General features: G+C 44.7%; 1 protein-coding gene across 6 annotated transcripts in view; it reads left to right on the forward strand.

Moving 5' to 3' along the window:
• HDLBP (high density lipoprotein binding protein) overlaps window positions 1–21,508 on the forward strand; it is an 82,163-nt gene extending 60,655 nt beyond the window's left edge. For 5 of the 6 annotated variants that reach the window (XM_053304350.1, XM_053304352.1, XM_053304351.1 and 2 more), the window contains exons 14-28: window positions 1,577–1,690; window positions 2,983–3,069; window positions 3,233–3,364; window positions 4,018–4,236; window positions 6,086–6,307; window positions 6,424–6,642; window positions 8,212–8,350; window positions 9,430–9,587; window positions 11,404–11,508; window positions 11,954–12,088; window positions 15,215–15,358; window positions 15,567–15,752; window positions 16,917–17,033; window positions 17,239–17,367; window positions 19,302–21,508. In XM_053304350.1, coding sequence (XP_053160325.1) covers window positions 1,577–1,690; window positions 2,983–3,069; window positions 3,233–3,364; window positions 4,018–4,236; window positions 6,086–6,307; window positions 6,424–6,642; window positions 8,212–8,350; window positions 9,430–9,587; window positions 11,404–11,508; window positions 11,954–12,088; window positions 15,215–15,358; window positions 15,567–15,752; window positions 16,917–17,033; window positions 17,239–17,367; window positions 19,302–19,388 — 2,193 coding nt within the window. In that variant the 3' untranslated portion in view covers window positions 19,389–21,508. The remainder of the gene's footprint in view (window positions 1–1,576; window positions 1,691–2,982; window positions 3,070–3,232; window positions 3,365–4,017; window positions 4,237–6,085; window positions 6,308–6,423; window positions 6,643–8,211; window positions 8,351–9,429; window positions 9,588–11,403; window positions 11,509–11,953; window positions 12,089–15,214; window positions 15,359–15,566; window positions 15,753–16,916; window positions 17,034–17,238; window positions 17,368–19,301) is intronic. The other variant, XM_053304355.1, reaches the window with a different exon arrangement.
• Window positions 21,509–21,513: the final 5 nt, after the last annotated feature.

Consider the following 21,513-nt stretch of genomic DNA (forward strand, 5'->3'; position numbering starts at 1 on the left):
GGGCAGATTTTGTATTGTGACCCTTACAACCCAATCCCATACAGAGTTCAGCATGCTTAAAGCTAAGTGATTTCAATAGACATGCCTAATTCTGTATAGGATCCTGCCTTAGTGGTGCAATGGCATCAGTGGCAGAGGCCAAGGCAGAAAGGGAGACCGTAAAAATGAGTGTCTTTTACAAGATCCACCGAGTGCCTGTGAAAGGAGAAACCACCTCATCCTTCAGCTCAGTCACCTGTGCTGTCTCAGTGCGCAGTGCAGTTGTAGGGATTGGACCCAGTGATCCCAGTCTTCCTTACTGTGCTACCCAGAAGGAGAGGGAGGGTGAGCAGAGGGGTGACTGTGCTTCCTTTGGCTCCCTGTAAGTGGTCTGCTTGGCCCATTCCCCTCTGTCCGTCTGCCCAAAGAGAGGGCAGGCTAGTAATTGAAAGCAGTGCTGTTGGACCTTGCCAATGTCACTTACCCAGCCCTCCTTGCTACAATGGCCAGAAGCAGAACACAGGTGAGAGGAGGTGACAGCTGCACCTTGCTGGAGAAGCTGCTACTTCTGCACTACTCGCTCTCTCACTCGTAAGAACATAAGAACAGCCCTGCTGGATCAGGCCCAAGGCCCATCAAGTCCAACATCCTGTTTGACACAGTGGCCCACCAGATGCCGCTGGAAGCCTACAGGCAAGAGTTGAGGGCGTGCCCTCCCTCCCGCTGTTACTCCCCTGCAACTGGTACTCAGAGGCATCCTGCCTTTGAGGCTTGAGGTGGCCTATAGCCCTCCACCTAGTAGCCAATGATAGACCTCTCCTCCATGAAGGTATCCAAACCTCTATTAAAGCCATCTAGGTTGTTGGCTGTCACCACATCTTGTGGCAGAGAATTCCACAAGTGGATTGTGCATTGTGTGAAAAAGTACTTCCGTTTGTTGGTCCTAGATCTCCTGGCAATCAATTTCATGGAGTGACCCCTGGTTCTAGAGTTGTGTGAGAGGGAAAAGAATCTCTCTCTCCACTTTCTCCACACCATGCATGACCTTATAGGCCTCTATCATGTCTCCCCGCAGTCGTCTTTTTTCTAAACTAAACAGCCCCAGGTGTTGTAGCCTTGCCTCATAAGAAAGGTGCTCTAGGCCCTTGATCATCTTGGTTGCTCCCTTCTGCACCTTTTCCAGTTCTACAACGTCCTTTTTAAGATGTGGTGACCAGAATTGTATGCAGTACTCCAGTTGTGGCCGCACCATCGTTTTGTATAAGGGCATTATAATATTAGCAGTTTTATTTTCAATCCCCTTCCTAATGATCCCTAGCATGGAATTGGTCTTTTTTTTACAGCTGCTGCACATAGAGTTGACTCCTCTTTTCCAAGTGCGGCAAGGAGGGTTCTGTGGGTGGTAGTTGTAAGGAGTAGGATTTTGTTTGGATTTTTTCCTAAAGCACGATTTACTATGATGATGTCTTAGCAATAGCAATGCAGATCTTTGTCTCGGTGCACAAAGGAAAACTGAACAAGCTGTACACTTTCATTGTATTACAATAGCCACCTGGCAAGCTGTGTAATCTTGCCCTGGACTGGCCACTTCTTGCAGGTTATCATCAACTTCCCGGACCCATCACACAAGAGTGACATTGTTCAGCTTAGAGGACCCAAGAATGAGGTAGAAAAATGCACAAAGTACATGCAGAAGGTGGTGGCCGATCTGGTAAGAGACCATTTCTTTGTCTCGGATGTTCGCCATTTTGCCAGCCTGTTGCAGCTATAACTGTGGATAACCTAAGTGACAAAATCCATCCATTTTATGTGGTCAAGGTAGTTTACTTTCCCATATATTCTAACCAGCTGGAATTCGTTTTCCTTTTGAATCCAGTCCACTAAGCTGTCCTTCATGTCAAAAGATCATCTAGGGTATATACAAAGGCTGCATTTGGCAGAGAATCTTTCCCTGACTTTAAAGCATGCCCCAGTGGTTACTTGGATTAAAGGAATTTCTTCTCTGCTTTTTGCTTGCTCTGTTGGCATCCACGCCCCATATTTCTCCTCATCCTTACTAGCTGCTTCTCTCCTTGGTTTCTATCCTTCCGCCTCTATTTTAGCACTACATTTTTAAGCTGAACCTACTCAGACTGGACTTCAGGTTGTTGTCTTGTTCTTATCTTCCTTTTGCTGTGTGGGAATCTCAAATTTGTATACCTTGGCAGAGAGAGAGAGAGAGAGAGGCTATCCTCCTGAGCAAAATTTGCTTCTGTAGGAAAGGAATCCCAAAATTTCATCTTGTCATGGGAAAAATTCCTCAAAGTAGGATGCATCAACAATGTAGTTTGCCAGAGCAAGCAAATGCGAGTGGTTTGCTAACCCTTAGCATGCTATTGCATAAAAAGAAGTGTTTCCACTTCCACATCTGGTGCCAATGGGAGATAACCCCCCCACCTTGTTTAAATAGCAGCCATGTGGAGGGAGATCCCAGATTTGAACTGTGGGACTAGGGTTAGAGGCTCCGTTTCCCCACATGCTGCATCCTGATCCAGAGTAGAGCCGCACACAGCTGCTATTTATGCTTTAAAATAAAGCATGAGTTTATGCATTGTGCGAGGTTTGGGGTTTTTTTGTCTGTCCTGAATCTGCTGCTAGTCAGTTTCATTGAATGATCCGGAGTTCTTCTATTATGGAAGAAGGATAAAAACTTCATTTTCTTAGCACCATACTTAATTTTATAAATCTCTGGCATATATTTCTTCCACGTCACACTTTTTAAACTCTGAACTAAAAAGCCCCGGACATATTAGCCTTTCCTCATTGGGAAGGTGCTATAGATCATTTTGGCTGCCCTCCTCTGTTTCTGAGTCTCTTTTGAGCAGGGGCAGCCAGAACACATCTGACATTCCGTCAGGGTGGGTTGTGGGCAAGTGACAGAAATGGACAAAATACAGATGAGTCACATTTGCTGAAATGACTCTGCTCACGGTTTGCTTATTCCATTCTTTCTTTTTTGTAAAGGTCGAAAACAGCTTTTCTATTTCTGTTCCTATCTTCAAACAATTCCATAAGAACATAATTGGAAAAGGAGGTGCAAATATAAAAAAGGTGAGACTTGAGGATTCTTTTTGTTATGCTTTTTTGCAGCTGAGCATTCCTATCACCACCTGTTACAGACAGAACTTCACTTTCACACCTCAGAGCTGCCACCTCTTTGGCCCGCGAGGTAGTCTGTGCTTGTTCTTCTCAACCTGTTTCATTCTCACTGTAGATCCGTGAGGAATGCAACACCAAGATTGATCTTCCGGCGGAGAATAGCAATTCGGAGACTATTATCATTACAGGCAAAAGAGCCAACTGTGAAGCTGCCCGCAACCGGATTCTCTCCATCCAAAAAGAGTTGGTAAGAGAAACTACCCTTCGGTGGACATATCACACAGTTTTTATAAGCTAGTCCTTATTTCAGTTCTATTTCCACCTGGTACTTAAAACCCAAACCCACAAGTGCATAATCTATATTTGCAGTGTAGACAATCATTGATACTGTATAGATCTATATTAATATTATAATTCTGCTTCCAGTATTGAACACAAGGCTTTCACTATACACTAAACCTAGATCTTAATTGCCTTCCTTCTCTGAATGTTACTTGTTCAGAAATCTTTAGCATCTGAGCTATAAACCATTCTATACGTGTCAGCTTCTTGGATTTTATTTTCCTGTTAAATCTCTGACCTCTCTCTCCCCCACCCACCCCCACCCCCCTCTCTGAATAATCACTGTTGTTCCTCTTTCTATAAGGACAATCCATTAGAATTTCTTCTTGAAGCAAATGTCCGCGTGGATCATGCTGCCTGATGCATTCAGTGACTGTCATTTGCTGACACATCCTGCTGTTTCTGGACACCTGGCCCAGATCCACTATTTCAGTGGATTAATAGGGAGTTTCCTTGTGGTTAAAGTCCAGTGTTGGAGGAGTGAATTCTTCTCCTCTTCCCAATCACTTTACAGCATGTTATAATAAAAAAAATAAAACGTTCACACTTTCCCCCTAGGCTAACATTGTGGAGGCAGAGGTCTCTATCCCTTCCAAACTGCACAATTCTCTCATTGGTGCCAAAGGTCGTTTCATCCGGTCCATTATGGAGGAGTGTGGTGGGGTTCACATCCACTTCCCCACAGAAGGCTCCGGTAGTGATACGGTCACCATCCGGGGCCCGGCCCAGGATGTTGAGAAGGCCAAGAAACAGCTGCTGCAACTGGCAGAGGAAAAGGTGAGAACTGTGAATGGGGGAAAGATGAGTGCTGATTGCATAGTTCCTTCCATGATAATCTATGAAAAGTTTTGAATTCGTATCCAGAGTTCAGTTTTTGTATTAAAGTGCCAGTAGTAAGGCATGTAGTAATCCTGTTCCAGTGTGAAAAATGTATGTAACAGCCATGGAAGAGTACAATGGAATTTGGGTTGGTTTCTGTTGAAATGGTTTTTAAAAAATTAGGCCTTTCTGTCCACATGTGGGATTCTTAAGGCAGCCTATGATCACAATAAAACAAAGTTCAAAGATCACTAATGGCAACATAGCTAGTAAAAACAGTAGATCAGAAGATACAGAACAAAACACACCAAGTGTCAGCAGCGATGCACAGCATATAAAAGAGCCAAAGAAATCCAGCTGCTGCTTAGGTTCACATTCCTTTCTCCACAGAAGGCTCAGACTGTGATACAGTCACCTGAGGCAGCCATGCCAGCACACCCCTTGGGTTGGGGGTGCGCGTGTGTTCATGCATCCTGGGTTTGCTCGCTGCTGTTTATCAGGTAGCCATTTTTATCGGACCATTGACAGTGGAGTGCAAATTCACCTTCAGATTTGAGGTGAGATATAAGAGGTATTCTATACCACATACTTTGAAAGGCTCCATTCCCTCTTGTAGTTCTCCTCTTTCCCACAGTAGCTCTGAACATCAGTGTGTGGAGTGTTGCAAAGGAAGTGAAAACATCTGTGATGCATGTTGAGCCTTGGGCTGCCTGGAAGTGTACTACAAGTTTGGATTTTAGAGGCCACATGATCTAGTGGATTGATATTATACTTGAATGGAGGTGGCTTGGGTTCAAATGTGGCTTAAACTTTGGATAGTTTGGGTTAAAAACTTTTCACTTGCAAGGTGTGTTTATTTCTTTTGAGGGCTTGTTTTTTGTTCTTTAAAATTGTGTCTTAAATTTTACGGTAGATCAAACTACACTGACAGTGGGCTTGGTCCTGTCAAGTTACTTGTGTACAAGCTGTCATTTGCTGCTGCCTTTATAAGTCTGCTGTATAAGTCCATTTATCCAGGAGTCCAGTTTCCACTAGAGATCGATCCAGATGTCACACAGATTCTCAAAGCAATGAGGGCATACTGCATTCCCTGGTTTTGGCTTCCAACAAACGAAAGATTTCACTCTTATATTGAATTGGTACCGTGCTATTCTTCACAGAGCTCAGGATAGTATACATTGGTTACCCCATTTTGTCTGCCTAAGAACTCTTTGAGAGAGATTAGGTTGTGTGAGGTAGTTTGCTTTGAGAGAAGGTAAACAGGCCCAGGGCCACCCAGTGTGCTGCCTTGATAACAGAAATTTGAACCCAGGCCTCCGTCCTCTAAGTCCAGAACACTCTTTCCCCTATACCAGACTTTAATTGTTCTATATTTAAATATATTTGCAATTTTTAAAAAAAAGCATAATCCTTTCCAGAGTGAGCACAGCCACTCCTATGTAGAAAGATTGCTATAATGCCCAGCAGAGCCCTTTCCATGACAAGTGAATAAAGAGATTCATTGGCAAATTTATTTAACTTGCATGATTTGTACAGGTCATTTTGTTTTTCTAGAAATAGAATTTATTTGGTTTTGTCAAAGTATATAAATCCCTGCTCTGGGCATTGCCTATTACTGCCTTTGAATTTTCTCCAGATGTCCAGAAAGAGACTTTTCAACCTCTTTTTATTCTGGATCCTAGAACTGTTATCCTCATAAACATGCATTTACAGAAGGGTAGACATGTTATTTTCTTGTAGCTAAAACAAGAGAGGTAACTTACAGAAACACCAATAATCTTCTTTATTTTTTCTTTCTTCTCTGTAGCAAACCAAGAGTTATACTGTAGACTTGCGTGCCAAGCCAGAGTACCACAAATTTTTGATTGGCAAAGGAGGTGGTAACATTCGCAAGGTGCGTGACAATACGGGTGCCCGTATTATCTTCCCCACTTCAGAGGACAAAGATCAGGAGCTGATTACTATCATGGGAACAGAGGAAGCTGTCAAGGATGCCCAAAAGGAGCTGGAGATACTCATCAAGAATCTGGTGAGAATGACTCCTTTTCTTTATATAAGAAATAGCCTTTTGATGTGCACATGGAATTAATGGATGTAAATGTTTTGGAAAACCCTAATTAGCAGTGCACCTTTTTGTGCTTGTAGGATAATGTTGTTGAAGATTCCATGACTGTGGATCCCAAACACCACCGACACTTTGTCATCCGGAAGGGGCAGGTACTACGAACCATAGCAGAGGAGTATGGGGGTGTGATGGTCAGCTTTCCACGCCCTGGCACACAGAGTGACAAGGTCACCCTTAAAGGAGCAAAGGATTGTGTTGAAGCTGCAAAGAAACGTATCCTGGAGATAATTGATGACTTGGTGAGTGTCTGCCTTAGGTGGCTTCTCTTCTCAATGATCAATGTTGTCTCGCCCAGTATGCTGCTGCACACACTTATATATAAAACTTTTGCATATGCAATGAACACATTCTCAGAAAACTGAGAAACGTCCCTTGTGTGCATTTCCCAGGTTGCGGTAGGAATTCTTAACTTCTAATTACAGTTTTTAATTACAGCCAAACTAGAAGGCGATTGCTAGTCGGACAGTAAACAAATGGTTCTAATAAGAACTAATCTGCCTACTTTCCTTTCACTATCTCTACAGCTGGGCTATACTTTGTCCAAATTGGTTAGGCAGTTCACAAGTTAGCCCACTTGTGCCTCAGAGTTTCATGCTGCCATCTTGAATTGGGGTGGATGACATCTTCACAAACTGCGTTTGAGGTGTCTCTACAACTATATATTGGCCCAGGCATTACGAAGTTGATAGTGAGGGACACACACACTGAAGGTCGGGTGATCTCATAAGCCTACTGGAAAGTAGGCTAAAAAATAAATATAACTTCCAAACTAGTCTGGCCATAAAGTGAAAGACCCTGTCTGTGCATGGGGTTAACATCAGAAAACCCTGGCATGTGTTTCTTAGTTGTAAAAGAATTTCAGTTTTCAATATTGCACAGAATACAGCCTCAGTTTTGTTGTTTGGGTAAAAGGGGTGGCCTGCAATTCAATAAGGGAAAGGTGATGGCCACTCATAGGAAGTTGCCTTATATGGAATCAAACCATTGGTCCACCTAGCTCAGTATTATCTACCCTGACTTAGCAGCGGCTCTCCAAGATTTCAGGCAGGAGTCGCTCCCAGAAATACTGGGGCATGAACCTGGAACCTTCTGCAGGCAAGCTGTGCTATGCAGGCAAGCAAACTTCTGCTATGGCCCCATCCCTTAAGGGAATATCTTACAGTGCTCACATGTAGTCACCCATCCAAATGCAAACCAACGCAGATCCTGTTAAGAAAAGGGGAGAATTCATGCTCACTACCACAAGACCGGCTCCCCTCATCTATTCCCCTTCTAAGTACTCTAGTTCTGTGGTAAAATTTCAGTCACCTTTTTACTCAATGAAATCCTTCAGCATCTATTGGAGCAGGACATATACTGCTTCTGACAAATTGAATTGAGCCTTAGGCAGCACATCTGGCATTTGGTGATGCACGCCCAGTTCCATTCTCTTATTTTTGATTGAAGGGTCAGGCCTTGAACTCGATTCATGGGGGGTTTTTTGGGTGGTGGGGGGAGTGTCTCTAAGCGTGCTGTTGCCTGCTCTTGTGGAAATGGATATTTGAGCATTTCTGAACACCTTGGGGTCTCTGTCCATTAAGGGGCAGGGCTTACTAGGTCAAATTACAGTTGAATTCACTAAAACTATGCAGGCTCTTACTTCAAAACACATGCCTGTCAGGCAGAGGAAATTACTGGCCAAACAGCTTCGTCTGCCCCTTTGCATATGTTAGCCGGGGTGGGGGCGCTCCTATGTTGCAGAATTCTTTTGGTTATTGTGTTTTGCAGGGCAATATATATTACAGTTTGTTCTCCTTGCATACTTCTAGGAAGCTCAGGTGACCATAGAATGTACCATTCTTCAGAAGTATCACCGCTCCATCATGGGCCCCAAAGGCTCCAGGATCCAACAGATCACCCGTGACCATGGTGTTCAGATCAAATTCCCAGACCGGGAGGAGAACACAGGTATGACTTCTTGGAAGCCTGCCTGTAAGAGCAAGTGCCTTTAGGAGAAACCACATGAAACTTTTAACTGTGCTTGAGAAGGGAAGCCTCTGCCTTGGCTGTTCTTGAAAGTTGTCTCTTTGTGTTCTCCCCAGAAGGAGGACTTGACTAGATGTTTACTGGTGTAAAAAATTATGCTAGCAGGGGAATGTTGTAGATTTCTGTTCCTCTGTATTTTTGCTAAATCCAATAAAAATCTCAAGAATCGGATAATAGTGATGGCAAGTAATCTGCCCAAGAGAGGAAAAGGGATTGTGGCAGGAAGCAATAGGCCAATGGAACAAGCAGGCTGATGTAATAAGAGAGAAGATTTGGGGGGAAGTCTGAGTATAGAAGAATAAAAGGGAAAATGGAGAGCAGTAGAGAGGTAACGGAGGGGTAGGGGTGTGTGTGTGTGTGTGTGTGTGTGTGTGTGTGTGTGTGTAGTAGCAGGGGAACCTAAGTAATACATGAAATTGCTCAGAAAGACAGAGAAAACCATGCCATTATATGGCAAAGTGTTGAGGGTGAATATTCTTTTAACACAATTCCAGCATATCCCTACCGCAGAAGCCTACTGGAAAGAGAGGACTTGCTGCACATTTGCCTTAAGGGCAGCACCCTTTTAGAATCTGTTGATCAGCAACTAACATTAGATAGAAATTAAGATATGTCAAACCCACAGAGCTTCCTTGCCTTTTGGAATCACACTATCCCACTATACAGCCAGAAATGGCTATTAAATGGATTATTCTTTGTAGCTTTTGGGCACATTTTTGGTGATATAAATCTACAGCCTATTAGGTTGGGCATGAATCAATGAGCCCGACATCAGTACAGGAAATCATATGGATGTGGGCTTGGACAAGACTCATCTGCTGCATTTCTAATAGGAGACAGGGGATGTCTGAAGTGCTCTCTACCATAACTCTGCCCTAGGCTGTGATTCTGCCATGCAAACAATCCATCATTTCAGATACTGCAGGTTGGCATGGTAGCTGGGAACTTCAGGCCTGCCAGTAGCAAATGTTAGTCATTGCTCCTGTTTTCTATTATCACAGCAGCCCCCACTGCTGAATTAGCAGTACAGGAAAATGGCAAAGAGAGTGGCGAAGGGAAAGAGTCCAAAGAAGCAGAACCTGGCTCTCCAAAGAAATGTGATACCATTATAATCTCTGGCCGTCGAGAGAAATGTGAGGCAGCGAAAGAGGCCCTACAGGTAAGTGAGGTTGCTGCTGGGTATTTGTAGAGTCCTAGGGACTCTATCATGTCCTGAAGGGAGAGAGTTACTGCCTTTGCTTACTGGGTGCTGTAAAATGATCCAACCATAAGTTGTCAGAGATGGGGAGGCTCTTATTTCAGCAGGGAGTGCATTCCAGAGTCTCGGGGCGGCCTGTCCCTGTGTAGCCATCAGACAAGCTGTTGGCAACTGCAGACAAACCTCTCCGGATTATCTCAATGGGCGATGGGGCTCATAGTGAAGAAGATGTTATCTTAAATACCCAGGGCCTAAGCTGTTCAGGGCTTTTATAGGTTATAACCAGCACCTTGTATTTTGCCCAGAAACTTATTGGTCACCAATACAGGAGTAATATGGTCCCTTCATGTTGACCCAGAGACCAACCTGGCTGCTACATTCTGTACCAACTGCAGTTTCCAGCCTATGTACAAAGGCAGACCCACATAGAGTGCATTGCAGCAGTCAAGTCTGGAGGTTACCAACATATGTACCATTGTTCTTAGATCATTTATCTCAAGAAACAGACACAGCTGGTGTATCAGCCAAAGCTGATAGAAAGCATCTCTGGCCACTGCCTCAACCTGAGACACCAGGGAGAGGTTTGGATCCAGAAGCACTCCCAGATTGTGTACCTGTTCCTTCTGGGGAAGTGCGACCCCATCTAGAACTCGCTGTTCAAAATAATCTCCTGAGTTCCGTCCCTGCCCAATAAGTACATCCATCTTATTTGGATTCATTCTCGGTTTGTTCCGCATCCAGCCCATCACTGCCTGCAGGCAGGCATTTAGAGAGGTTATGCTTTCTCCTAATGATGTTGACATGGAGAAATTGATTTGGGTATCATCGGCATACTGATAATACCCTGCACCAAATCTTCTGAGGATCTCTCCCAGGGGTTTCATATAGACGTTAAAGAGCATTGGAGACAATATGGAGCCCTGGGGTATGCCGTAGAAAAGTTCACATTTTTGAAGAACAACAGTTTCCAAGTGACACCATCTTGATTCTCCCCTGAGAGGTGGGAGCGGAACCACTGCAAAGCAGTGCCTCCCACTCGCAACCCCCTGAAACGTTCCAGGAGGTTGATGGTATCGGAAGCCACTGAGAGATCCAAAAGGGCCAACATTCCCATTCCCTTCACATTCCCTCTGTCAATTCCCCATTTGAGATAATCCATCAGGCCGACCAAGGCAGTCTCCATCCCATAGCCTGACCCAAAACGAGTTTCAAATGGGTCTAGATATTCCGTTTCCTCCAAGACTATCTGCAGCTTGGAGGCCACCACTCTCTCAATTACCTTGCCCAACCACTTAACTGAGGGATCCAGTGCAGACTTCTTCAGAAGAGGTCCAACGATTGCCTCCTTAAGACAGGAAGGCATCCTGCCCTCCCTCAGAGAAGCATTTATAATCTCTGCCAGGCCTTCTACAGCACTCCCCCCCCCCACACACACGATAGCATAAGCCATGTCAGACAAGGGTCAAGAGAACAGGTGGTAGGCTGCACCATTCCAAGCAGCTTATCCACATCATCAGGAGTTACAAAATGAAATTTGATCACAAGGAGCTGTTTATCATTGCTGGCTCTAAGGAAGTAGCTTCATTGGAAATAATAAGTAATGATGGCAGACTGGAAGAGGTGTGGTGAAATAGTGGCCTCTTGAGATAATAAACTGGGGACCTATTGTGAACCATCTGCGACATTCTGGATTGAATGAAACCAGGATTTGTCTTTGCAAAATGAATCTTTGGTTATAAGTTTTGTGCCTGGATTCCTTCCACAATTCTCTTTTCAGGCTCTTGTTCCAGTTACTATTGAAGTAGAAGTTCCCTTTGACCTTCATCGTTTCATCATTGGTCAGAAGGGCGTTGGAATCCGGAAAATGATGGATGAGTTTGAGGTGAGCAAGATTTCAGTTGCCACCTTTCCCTCTGCTTTGGGCAACCAATTGTTGATCTTCAGTACTGCTTGCAGGAAAAATCAAAGCACTGGTATATACCTTGTGTGAACTATATGGGATCCAGAACAGGAGTGCTACTCTTGTCTGTCTGCCATGCTCCTGCTGTTGAAAAGCTCAGCCAAATGGTGGAATTCAAACATGTGCTTGCAATCCATCCAGGATTCATGGCAGCAACCCCATAATTTTCTGCTGCACTTGGTGAGGACCAGAACAGGCAGTCTCAAACCAGCAATGATGTACAGAGCTCTCTTTTTTTGCTACCTTAAGCACTTGGAGATATTTATTTACTTATTTATTCTTTGGATTAATTATGATGATGCAGGTTGTGGGTATTGTACAACGGGTATCTGGTCTTAAGGTAACGATTGCTCGTCTGTCTTTTTAGGTAAACATTCAGGTCCCTGCCCCAGAGTTTCAGTCTGACATGATCTCTATAAGTGGGCTTGCTGCTAACCTTGATCGTGCCAAGGCCAGACTACTAGAGAGAGTGAAGGAGCTGCAAGCTGAACAAGAAGATCGGGTATGTTTTGCTGGAATATACATGCATCTGATTTTTGCTACTCTCTTCCAGCTGCCTTTGCCTTATTAGAACAAAGCAATTCAGGAATAAAATATAGTTTTAAATTAAGGATTCTGCTCTAGGAAGAGGCTCTTCTGTCTTGGTAACCATCTTAAGCATGATGAGTCATTGTAGACAGTGTGTTAGGGCTTGATGTTGGCAGTTTTGTGTAAATTGGGACAGGGAAACTGTCCCTGCCACGTCAGCCTCATTGTTGCCTCAGCACTGTCTCTACTGGCATAACATGAAATTGCATCCTAAAAGAAGACTAGGTTGAAATGCCATAATATGGATTGAAGCATGTTCTTTGGCTCTGGACAATCATTTGCAAGGAAAAACTTGCTGTGAGAGGGATCTTTAGTGCTGGGGTAGTGTTGAAGGGGAGGGGACTTTTCAGCTTGGAGTACTTACAGATCCAAGAATGGGAGAACTAGGAGAACTCTCTTCTAAATCTTAAGAGACTTATGCCATGATTCTTATGCCATAGGAGTGCTACTCAGTACTAGCTCCTACTACTTAGGAGGAGTTGGAGGAGAAGCTCCTACTACTTAGGAGGAGGAATTTTGTCCTCCGATATGGAAGAAACTGAGAGAATGAGATACTCTTGGGGTCAGTAAAAGAATACCTTTTAAGAGACCAGCTAATATTTACAATACAGTATGCATGTCTGTGAGAGCTTCTTCTACAGGTCAGATGTTGTTGCAAGACATTTTAAAGAAGAAAAAGCCCTTGTGCAGGAATACATTTTACTTCTTTAAGGAAGGGAAGCACACTGATGGATTCATTGTTTCATTCTTAAGATATCAAGGAATGAAATTATTTATTTTATTTTTATTTATCGTTAAATTTTTATACTGCCTTTGATTAAAACAATCTCAAGGCAGTTTACAAAACATTTAAAAGAATACAAGACTATTAAACAGTTACAGAATAAAACAAATCTAATTAAAAGTTTAAATAACATACACAATAGGACCATAAAATACAGAGTAGCAGCAACAAAAACAGTCACATAATAGCCTAGGTAAAAAGCCAAGATTACACTTGCTTTCGAAAAACTGTGACACAGACTAAGGAGCAGATGCCTGCTGGGAGAGCATTCAGAAGTCTGGGGGCAAAAACTGAGAAGGCCCTGTCCCATGTGCACAACAGCCCTCCCTCATTGTTGGCACATGAAGCAGAGCACCCTCCGATGATGTCATCAAGCGGGCAGAAACCCTTGGGAGCAGGCAGTCCCTCAGTTATCCAGAGCCGAAACCTTTAAGGGCTTTAAAGGTCAAAGCCAGCACCTTGAATTGCACCCGGAAACAAATTGGCAGCCAATGTAGCTCTTTCAAAATGGGTGTAATATGATCCCAGCAGGTAGCTCCGGAAAGAATCCTAGCTGCCACATTTTGCACTAGCTGCAGTTTCCTAATTTTATTCAAGGGCAGCCACACATAGAACATGTTATAGTAATCCAGCCATGACATGACTGTGGAGTGGGTAACTGTGGCCAGATCTGTCTTCTCGAGAAAGGGATATGCAGCTGGTGCCAGGGGCAGAATCACCATTGGGTGAACGGGTTCAAAGAACCTGGGCTGCCACCCATTGAGAGCTGCAAGTGTGGCCCCAGACACGCCCCCTGCATCTGATGTCAGATGTGGGGGGCTTTATTTTGGTCCCAAACGGGGCCATGGGGCTCCGTTTGGAGCCGAAATCAGCCCGCGCTGCATTGGTGGTGCAGCTGGAACAGCTCTCCCTGCTGGGCCGGCCCCATTTCGGAGAGAGATCGGCCCACACTGCATTGGCAGCGTGGCCAGAACAGCACTCCCTGCCTTTAAGTCAGGGAGAGTTGCTCGGGCCCACACTGCCTGACACAGCGTGGGCCGTTCTTCTTTCCAACAGGGCCGTGCGGCCCCGTTTGGGAGGGAGACCACATTCCCCGCGTCTGACGTAAGACGCGGGGTGTGGCTAGCTGGGCCCCTGCATCTGACGTCAGACGCAGGTGGCGGGGCCAGGGGGCCATGCTGGCGGCCGCACATGGGCCGCCGCCGGCCTCCCTATGCCATTGGCTGGTGCACTAACCGAAGCTGTGCAAAGACACCCCTGGCCACCACCTCCACCTGAGTTTCCAAAAGCAGAGCTGGGTTCAGCAAGTTCTAGAAGGTGTTGCAACTGTACTGTGTGTTGGGATCTCAAGTTGCATAGCAACATGCTGGGGCAAAGTAGTAATGGAAGAGCTCTCTTGGAAAATATAACAACTGGTAGTAAGCCAAGCATCAGTTGGAACAGAAGAGAACAAAGATAGATATATAGTCTTTATATATAAAGAGGTTGTTGCTGTAGGTTATTTTAGAAAATGCCCCAGAGTAGTTCACACACTGATTACTAGAGTAGGAGGCATTTCCTACCCTAGTTCAAGAGCTGTGCATGCTCCGATATTTGATTGTCTGTGAAAATAAAACAAGGTCAGAGGTTTCCTCCATGATCATGTGGTAATCAGCAGCTGGGTTGGAGGGATTTTCCTTCTACCTCATTCAGCATTTGGGAATCCTCCGGCCTAGCTGCTGCTTACCACACGATCACGGAAGAAGCCTCAGGCCTTCTTTTTTCCTCACAGACCATCAAATATTGGGAGCGTGCGCAGCTTCCAAAATAGGGTAGGAAGCATCTCCTACCCTAGTAATCATCGTGTGAACTGCCATCACCGTTAAGCAGTAGAAACCAGACAGGGTAGTGGGTACCTAGTGATTGGGGAGCTAGATAATGTCATGCCTTCTGGGACTTCGTCGATTACTCTAGATCAGGGCTGCTCAACTTCAGCCTTCCTGCAGATGTTGGCCTACAACTCTCACAATCCCTGATTATTGGCCACTGTGGCTGGAGATTATGGGAGTTCTAGTCCAACATCTGCAGGAGGGCTGAAGTTTTAGCAGGCCTATTCTAGGTAGTGGAAGGTAAGGATGATAGTCAAATGTGTCATCCTAGAACTTCTCTCTCAGCTAAACTTGGTATATGCCAAAGTAGAACAAATACAGGTTGTCTAATTAGACACAGTGGCTCAGCTATGTGGATTTTCAAACTTGTCTCCCTTGATTGTTCTAGGCCTTGCGAAACTTTAAGCTTATAGTCACCGTGGACCCCAAGTACCACCCTAAGATCATTGGTAGGAAGGGGGCTGTGATCACTCAAATCCGCACAGAGCATGATGTGACCATTCAGTTTCCAGACAAGGATGATGAATCCCAGGTGAGGAACTGTGTGTGGAAAAGGGTGTGGGCACAGACCTCAAGAAAGGAAGGTGGCTTTTCTGTGAGCAGAACACAAATAAAGGAGTGCTATCTGCTCTGTTTCAATTTGTTGTCTACTTAGCAACATGGTTGGGCCACAAGAGGCCTATGCTGTGTGTGTTGCTACTTTGAGGGACCAGTCCTAATTCTCATCACTTCCTCTTTAGGCCCAGGATCAGATCACCATCACTGGCTATGAGAAGAACACCGAGTCTGCCCGAGATGCCATCTTGAAGATTGTCGGTGAGCTGGAGCAGATGGTCTCTGAAGACATTACTCTAGACCATCGTGTTCACGCTCGCATTATTGGAGCACGTGGGAAAGCCATCCGCAAGATCATGGATGAATTCAAGGTAAGTAAATCACCCTGTGGTATCTGGAAAATAAGGGGGGCTAAATGTACGTGTCACTAGTGGCATCCAGTAGACTTGTTTTCTAATGTCTGATGAGTGTGCAAGAACCTTGGGCTTAGTTGTACAAAGAACACTGAGTCCATAAATGACTGAGACACCTATGAGTCTGAGACTTTTCCGAAGTGAAGGTCAGCTTATAAAAGACACTGGTAACATGTTACTCATATGACCTAACATTAGAATCTATCTACTCACATCTAACCATATCTGAGTATTATATTTGATCCATTTAATGAGATACATTGCTGCAGAAGAAAAATGGTTTGGAAGCTCTCATTGATGATAATTTACTACATATATTCAATTTTTCAATATTTTATTTATTTATTTATTTATTTAATATTTGCTCCTATAAGAGCATGGGGTGAATATTTTGTATAATTGGACACTTGATAAAGAGACTGGAATAGTTATAAGCTGGGTTTCTGTTGTGTGATGTATTGATTGGTGCATATCTTATTAATTGTATTGTGTAGTGACCATCTGAATGACATTCAGGACACATCATTTACTGTACTTCGTGTTCTTTTGATTCGTATTTTTAATTTCATATTTAATTATTATCCATACATTATTGATTGATTGAAATTAGTTTTCATACTACATTCCATTTTTCATGTGTTAGGGAGTGTGCATAGCTATTGGATCTGTTGTATGATTTCAAACAATATTTAAAACTTAATTCCCGACCATAGGACAGAGCTTCCACCAAATCACTGCATAGTAAATGGGGAGTTTTAATTATTGGTTATTCATACTTGCCAGTGCTTCAGTCTTCTCTTATTTGGAAAACCAAACAAATTCAACAAGAACTCCCTATATTTGGATATCATTCATCTCCATCACTCTGTTCTCTCTAGAACATAGGAAGCTGCCCTATCAGACCAGTGGTCCATCTAGCTCAATATAGTCTACACTGACTGGCAGCAGCTCTCCAAGGTTTCAGGCAGGCGTCTTTCCCAGTGATTGGACCTGCAACCTTCTGCATGCAAATCAGGTGCTTGGCCACGGAGCTTCTGGACTTGCTTTGCATGGGAAAGGAACAAGCAAAAACCTTTCCTCTTAGACTGGCTAATTTAGCTCAAATCCCCTTTGCCCTGCCAGGTGGATATCCGTTTCCCCCAGAGTGGAGCTGCCGATCCTAACTGTGTGACAGTGACTGGACTCCCTGACAACGTGGAGGAAGCCATTGATCATATCCTGAACCTAGAGGAGGAATATGTGAGTGTAGTCCTAAGCTAGCGGAAGAATGGCTTTACAATTTGACATAGGTGGGAGACCTAATCTTTTGTGTGTGCTGCATGTGGTTATCCACAACAGAACGCTCCCATTTGCTTTTGTTTAAGAAAACCGAGCAGCCAGAGAGTAACTTTGTGAGAAAATAAGCACATCTAAGCAGATTACTCTTGTTTGTGTGGTGTTGTAGCTGGCTGACGTAGTAGACAATGAGGCAATGCAAGTCTACATGAAACCACCTGCCCATGAAGAAGCCAAGGCTGCATCGAAGGGATTTGTGGTCCGAGATGCACCTTGGGCCTCCGGCAACACTGAGAAGGTAGGTGCTGCTTCCTAATAAGCTTACTGTCTCTAAGACAAGCCCATGCCACTGTGCTGTTCTGTGGTAACTCTTGGGAGGTCAAGCCTTCACCTCTGAATGCAAAGTCCTCCTTCCATGAGAGCTTTGCATGCTTTATCAGGAACGTATGGGGGAAGGCAGGACAATGTGGTGGGAGGAACTCTCCTGCCAACACAACTCTCGTTATGCAGTCTCTGTTTGCTAGGCTGGTATCGGAGTTAGACCATCAGTGGATTGGATGATGTGGGGGTCATGGTGGCAGTCCTGCCCCAATGTGTTTCCCTTTGCCTGCCACTGCTAACCTCTCCCTTCACCAGTGGTCCCTCTAATTTTTTTCCAGCTCTGTGTGGAATTAATTTTGTTCTGGGCGGCAGTATCAAGGCACTGTGTGCGTGCATGCATTCAGAGTGGGGCCTTCCTAATTCAACCTGAGCGGGACCTAATGTTAATTGAGCAGACATCAGAAAACTTGTGAGAGTGTGCACGCCTTAGAGGGAACAGTGCCCTTCACCCTGCTTTTTTGAAAGGCAAGGGGTGGGGTATGGAGCAGCAGGAAGTGCAAGTGCACACTTTTCAATACACGGAGAGTGGTAAGATTAACAAGCAGGCAGGGGTGGCATTACTGCCCCTACATCCGCTAGGTTAGAAGGGACTGGCTGTTGTGGGGGAGAAAAATGCCTGTGCTGTGCTTTATATGCCCTGGGAAATGGACTCTAGGGAGCAGAGGAGAGGAGAAAAGGGGTCTGCTTGGGTACGAGGGAGAATAAATTTTTGCCACGGCATACTTTGGGGAATATACTTTGTAGGGGAGAAAGGGTCTGTTGTAGAGATGTACATGATTTTGTATTTATATTTTGACGAAAACAGCAGTCGAGCCAGCTGTTACGACAAAACAATTCAAGATGTTTTGAGTGTTTGGGCCATAGGGAACAATGGGGGACAAACACCCCATTGTTCCCCATGGGTAGCTCCTAAGGACACCAAAGTGGGTTGTGTGGTAAGGCATGATGGGTGCTACCTACCACCCAACCCACAAAAAATGGGTCCTTTGGGGGAGATTAAAATTGCCTGCTTGCCCATTTCATTTGTGGGTGGGTGGTAGGCAGCACCCATCGTGCCCTACCACACAATCCACTTTGGTGTCCCTAGGAGCTACCCATGGGGAACAATGGGGTGTTTCAAGTGTGTTCCCTATGGCCAAAACACTCAAAACGTTTTGAATAGTTTCATCATAACAACTGGCTCAACTGCTGTTTTCGATGAAATGTAGCCCACAACACCATGTGACTTGTATGATGACAAGCCAGCCAGCCAGGGGAAAACAGGCCTACAAAATGGCGCTTGAAACTTCAAAACGTTTTGGTCAAAACAGGGCTATTTTGTTCCAAGCTCAAAATAGGCCTTTTATTTAGAGGGCATTTTTGTTTTGAGTTGAAAATTTTCATCAAAATTTTATACATCCCTAGTCTCTTGTGGGGGAAAGGGACAGGCAGGGGAGATAAATACCTCCATGGTGTGTGTTTCTGTTCAACTATTCATTGGTTCAGCAAGGCACCTCGAGTGCTGACAGGGCTAGGGCCAGGTGTAACTGGCATGGCCACTCCCTGCTTGCAGTGCAGGCTAAAACATGGATACAAGATGGATTGTGGGGATCTGATGTATATGTGACCTCCTGAGAAACAATAAAAAAGTACACCTACTCATGCCTGAAAAGAGCTTTTCAGATTTTTAGATTGTACTGTCTATGTCATTCCACCGCCACCAAGGAGAGGTCAGCCTCTCTCCTTCTGCCTTTTAATAAGGCATTTTTGATTACTACAGATTTTCATTTTTGCACAATCCCTAGCAATGTTGTATAATGCAACAGTAGTATTAGTACTAATTGTATGGCTCTTTCTCTTGTTCTCCTACAGGCCCCTGACATGAGCAGTTCTGAAGATTTCCCTAGTTTCGGAGCTCAGGTGGCCCCCAAGACTCTACCTTGGGGTCCCAAGCGGTAATGACTTGGAAACAGCAATCTTGTCCAGCCACCTGCCACAAGGTTTCCTTCCCGAATTCTGACCTAGTGGCTGGATCGAGCACAGATTTCCCATGGGGGTCTCTTAATGAAACTAGAGTGCTACCCCCTTCTGAGGTTCTCTCTTGTCCCTGTGCTTAGGTCTCACTATGCTTCAGTTTGACTTCCCTTCCTCCTTGCCCCGGAAGAAGCGTTCCATGTTCATTCACACCTAAAATACATACTTTTTTTTTCTTTGAAACTTCAGCCTCTCACTTTCATGTTGGCCATGGTGTCGTAACCAAACCTCCCAGGTACAAAGCACTCTAGCCTCCATTAGGAGATCTCCTTACTGTGGCTAGGAATCTACTTCCTGTCTCTCAACCTCAGGAAACACATTTCCTTGACTTTCTACAAAGCCAAAATATTTGCTCTTCCCCCTCCTGCTCTGTTTCTCCAAGGCCTTACCTTTGTAGAGTGCAATCAACTTTCCCTTTCAACTGCCAAAAAACAAACTCACACCTATCTAATACTGCTATTGGAGAGGAGAAGGGATAGAAGATTGGCCAGAAATGATAGGTGGAGAGGGAGTCTACCATGGAGTTGGGGCCCCCAGAAAGGACATGTGGCTCTTGCTCTGCTAGTCTGCACCACTGAGTGTACCAACATTCTTCCGTTCTGGTGCGAGTATCAAATAGCATCACCAGTATCCCATTCTCCACCCCTCCCCTGCCCCGCCACTGCCATCCCAGTGACTTTGTATTCTTCCTTCCCAACAATAATATGGCTAAATGGAGCCAGAAAACCGACAGTATTATTGGGTCTAACAAAACTAGGTTCAGCCAAAAGTGCCATGGTAGCATACCACAGAAAATGATGGGTAATAGAATGCTGTTAAGAGGGCATATTACCCTTCTGCCCCTGCCCCCTCCCAGCTTGATAGTGATGGCATGTAAGTACCAGGGTTAAGGGTGTGTCTTTTGCTTTTTACTATTGCCTTCTTTCTACCTCAAGCCAGTATGACAGTGGCCTGCTTCTTCAGACTGTTGTTCCTCAACAAGTAGAGGGGTGTGTGTGTGTGTGTGTGTGTGTGTGTGTGTGTGTGTGTGTGTGTGTGTGGCTTCAGCCAGGATATGTGGCATCAAGCTTGCCCTCCTACAAAGATGGTCTTAATCGCAACCCCCTAATTTGGCCTGTAGTCTTATTGACAAAGGTTTGCTTTGGAGGGAGGCAGATAAGGAGTGACCCTCACTTAAACTGAAGGGAAACTAAATGTTGTTTGGTCTTAAATGAAGCCTCTCTTGAGGGGGAGGAGAGGATACCTATATTCAGCAAAAGCCTTCTGTAGTCTGGCAGCAAGTGGACTGTCATGTCGTCTTGATTCCAGTAGTTTCTGTATCATAGCCGCTGCCATAAACCAATACTGTATAAGGCTGCTTGTATTTAAAGCTGCTCTTCCAACCCATTACATGGCATTTTATCTTTTCTGCTGAAGGTGCTGGGGGCGGCGCTGGGTCCTATGCCAACTCTGACCTCTGCCTACCACCTTCCCCTCCCCTGCCAAGAGCTTTTCTGAGCCATTAGCTAGGATCCATAGCCCCAGGGTCAATCCCCCATCCCCATCATGCAAAGCTCTTTCTGCTAGACCGCTCCCCTAACAATGATAGAAAGCATCTCACTTAAGTGAAGGGAGAGATGAGTTTCTCTGTGGTAATTCTGCTTTAAAGAGTGGGCAGGACAAGCCCTATCGCCATCTGAGCAGGAGACTGAAACAGGGTAGTAGTGTTTAATGTCTTGCCAGTGGTACCTGGTGTCTGAATGTCACACATCACGTGCACATGTGTTTTAGGCTTGAACTGCCATTGAGCATGGCCCCGACCCTGCCATTTGTTCAAACTGTTTGGGAGTATTCCCCACCCGCTCTGTCCCATGTAGTCTGCAGCAGATGCTCTGTGGAGATGTGCTCCATGTCCTCTTAATGTCTTCCATATTATGTTTCCATGGCAATGATCCCTTGGCCTTAACTTTGGAATTTGGAGATTATATGCAAAACATGTATAAAGGCTCATGAGTATGGATGACACTGGAATTTTATAAATTCTAAAAAATAAAATCTGAAACAGCTTTGA

Source organism: Hemicordylus capensis, chromosome 3 (assembly GCF_027244095.1).
Source record: "Hemicordylus capensis ecotype Gifberg chromosome 3, rHemCap1.1.pri, whole genome shotgun sequence".
In the NCBI taxonomy this organism is placed as follows: domain Eukaryota; kingdom Metazoa; phylum Chordata; class Lepidosauria; order Squamata; family Cordylidae; genus Hemicordylus; species Hemicordylus capensis.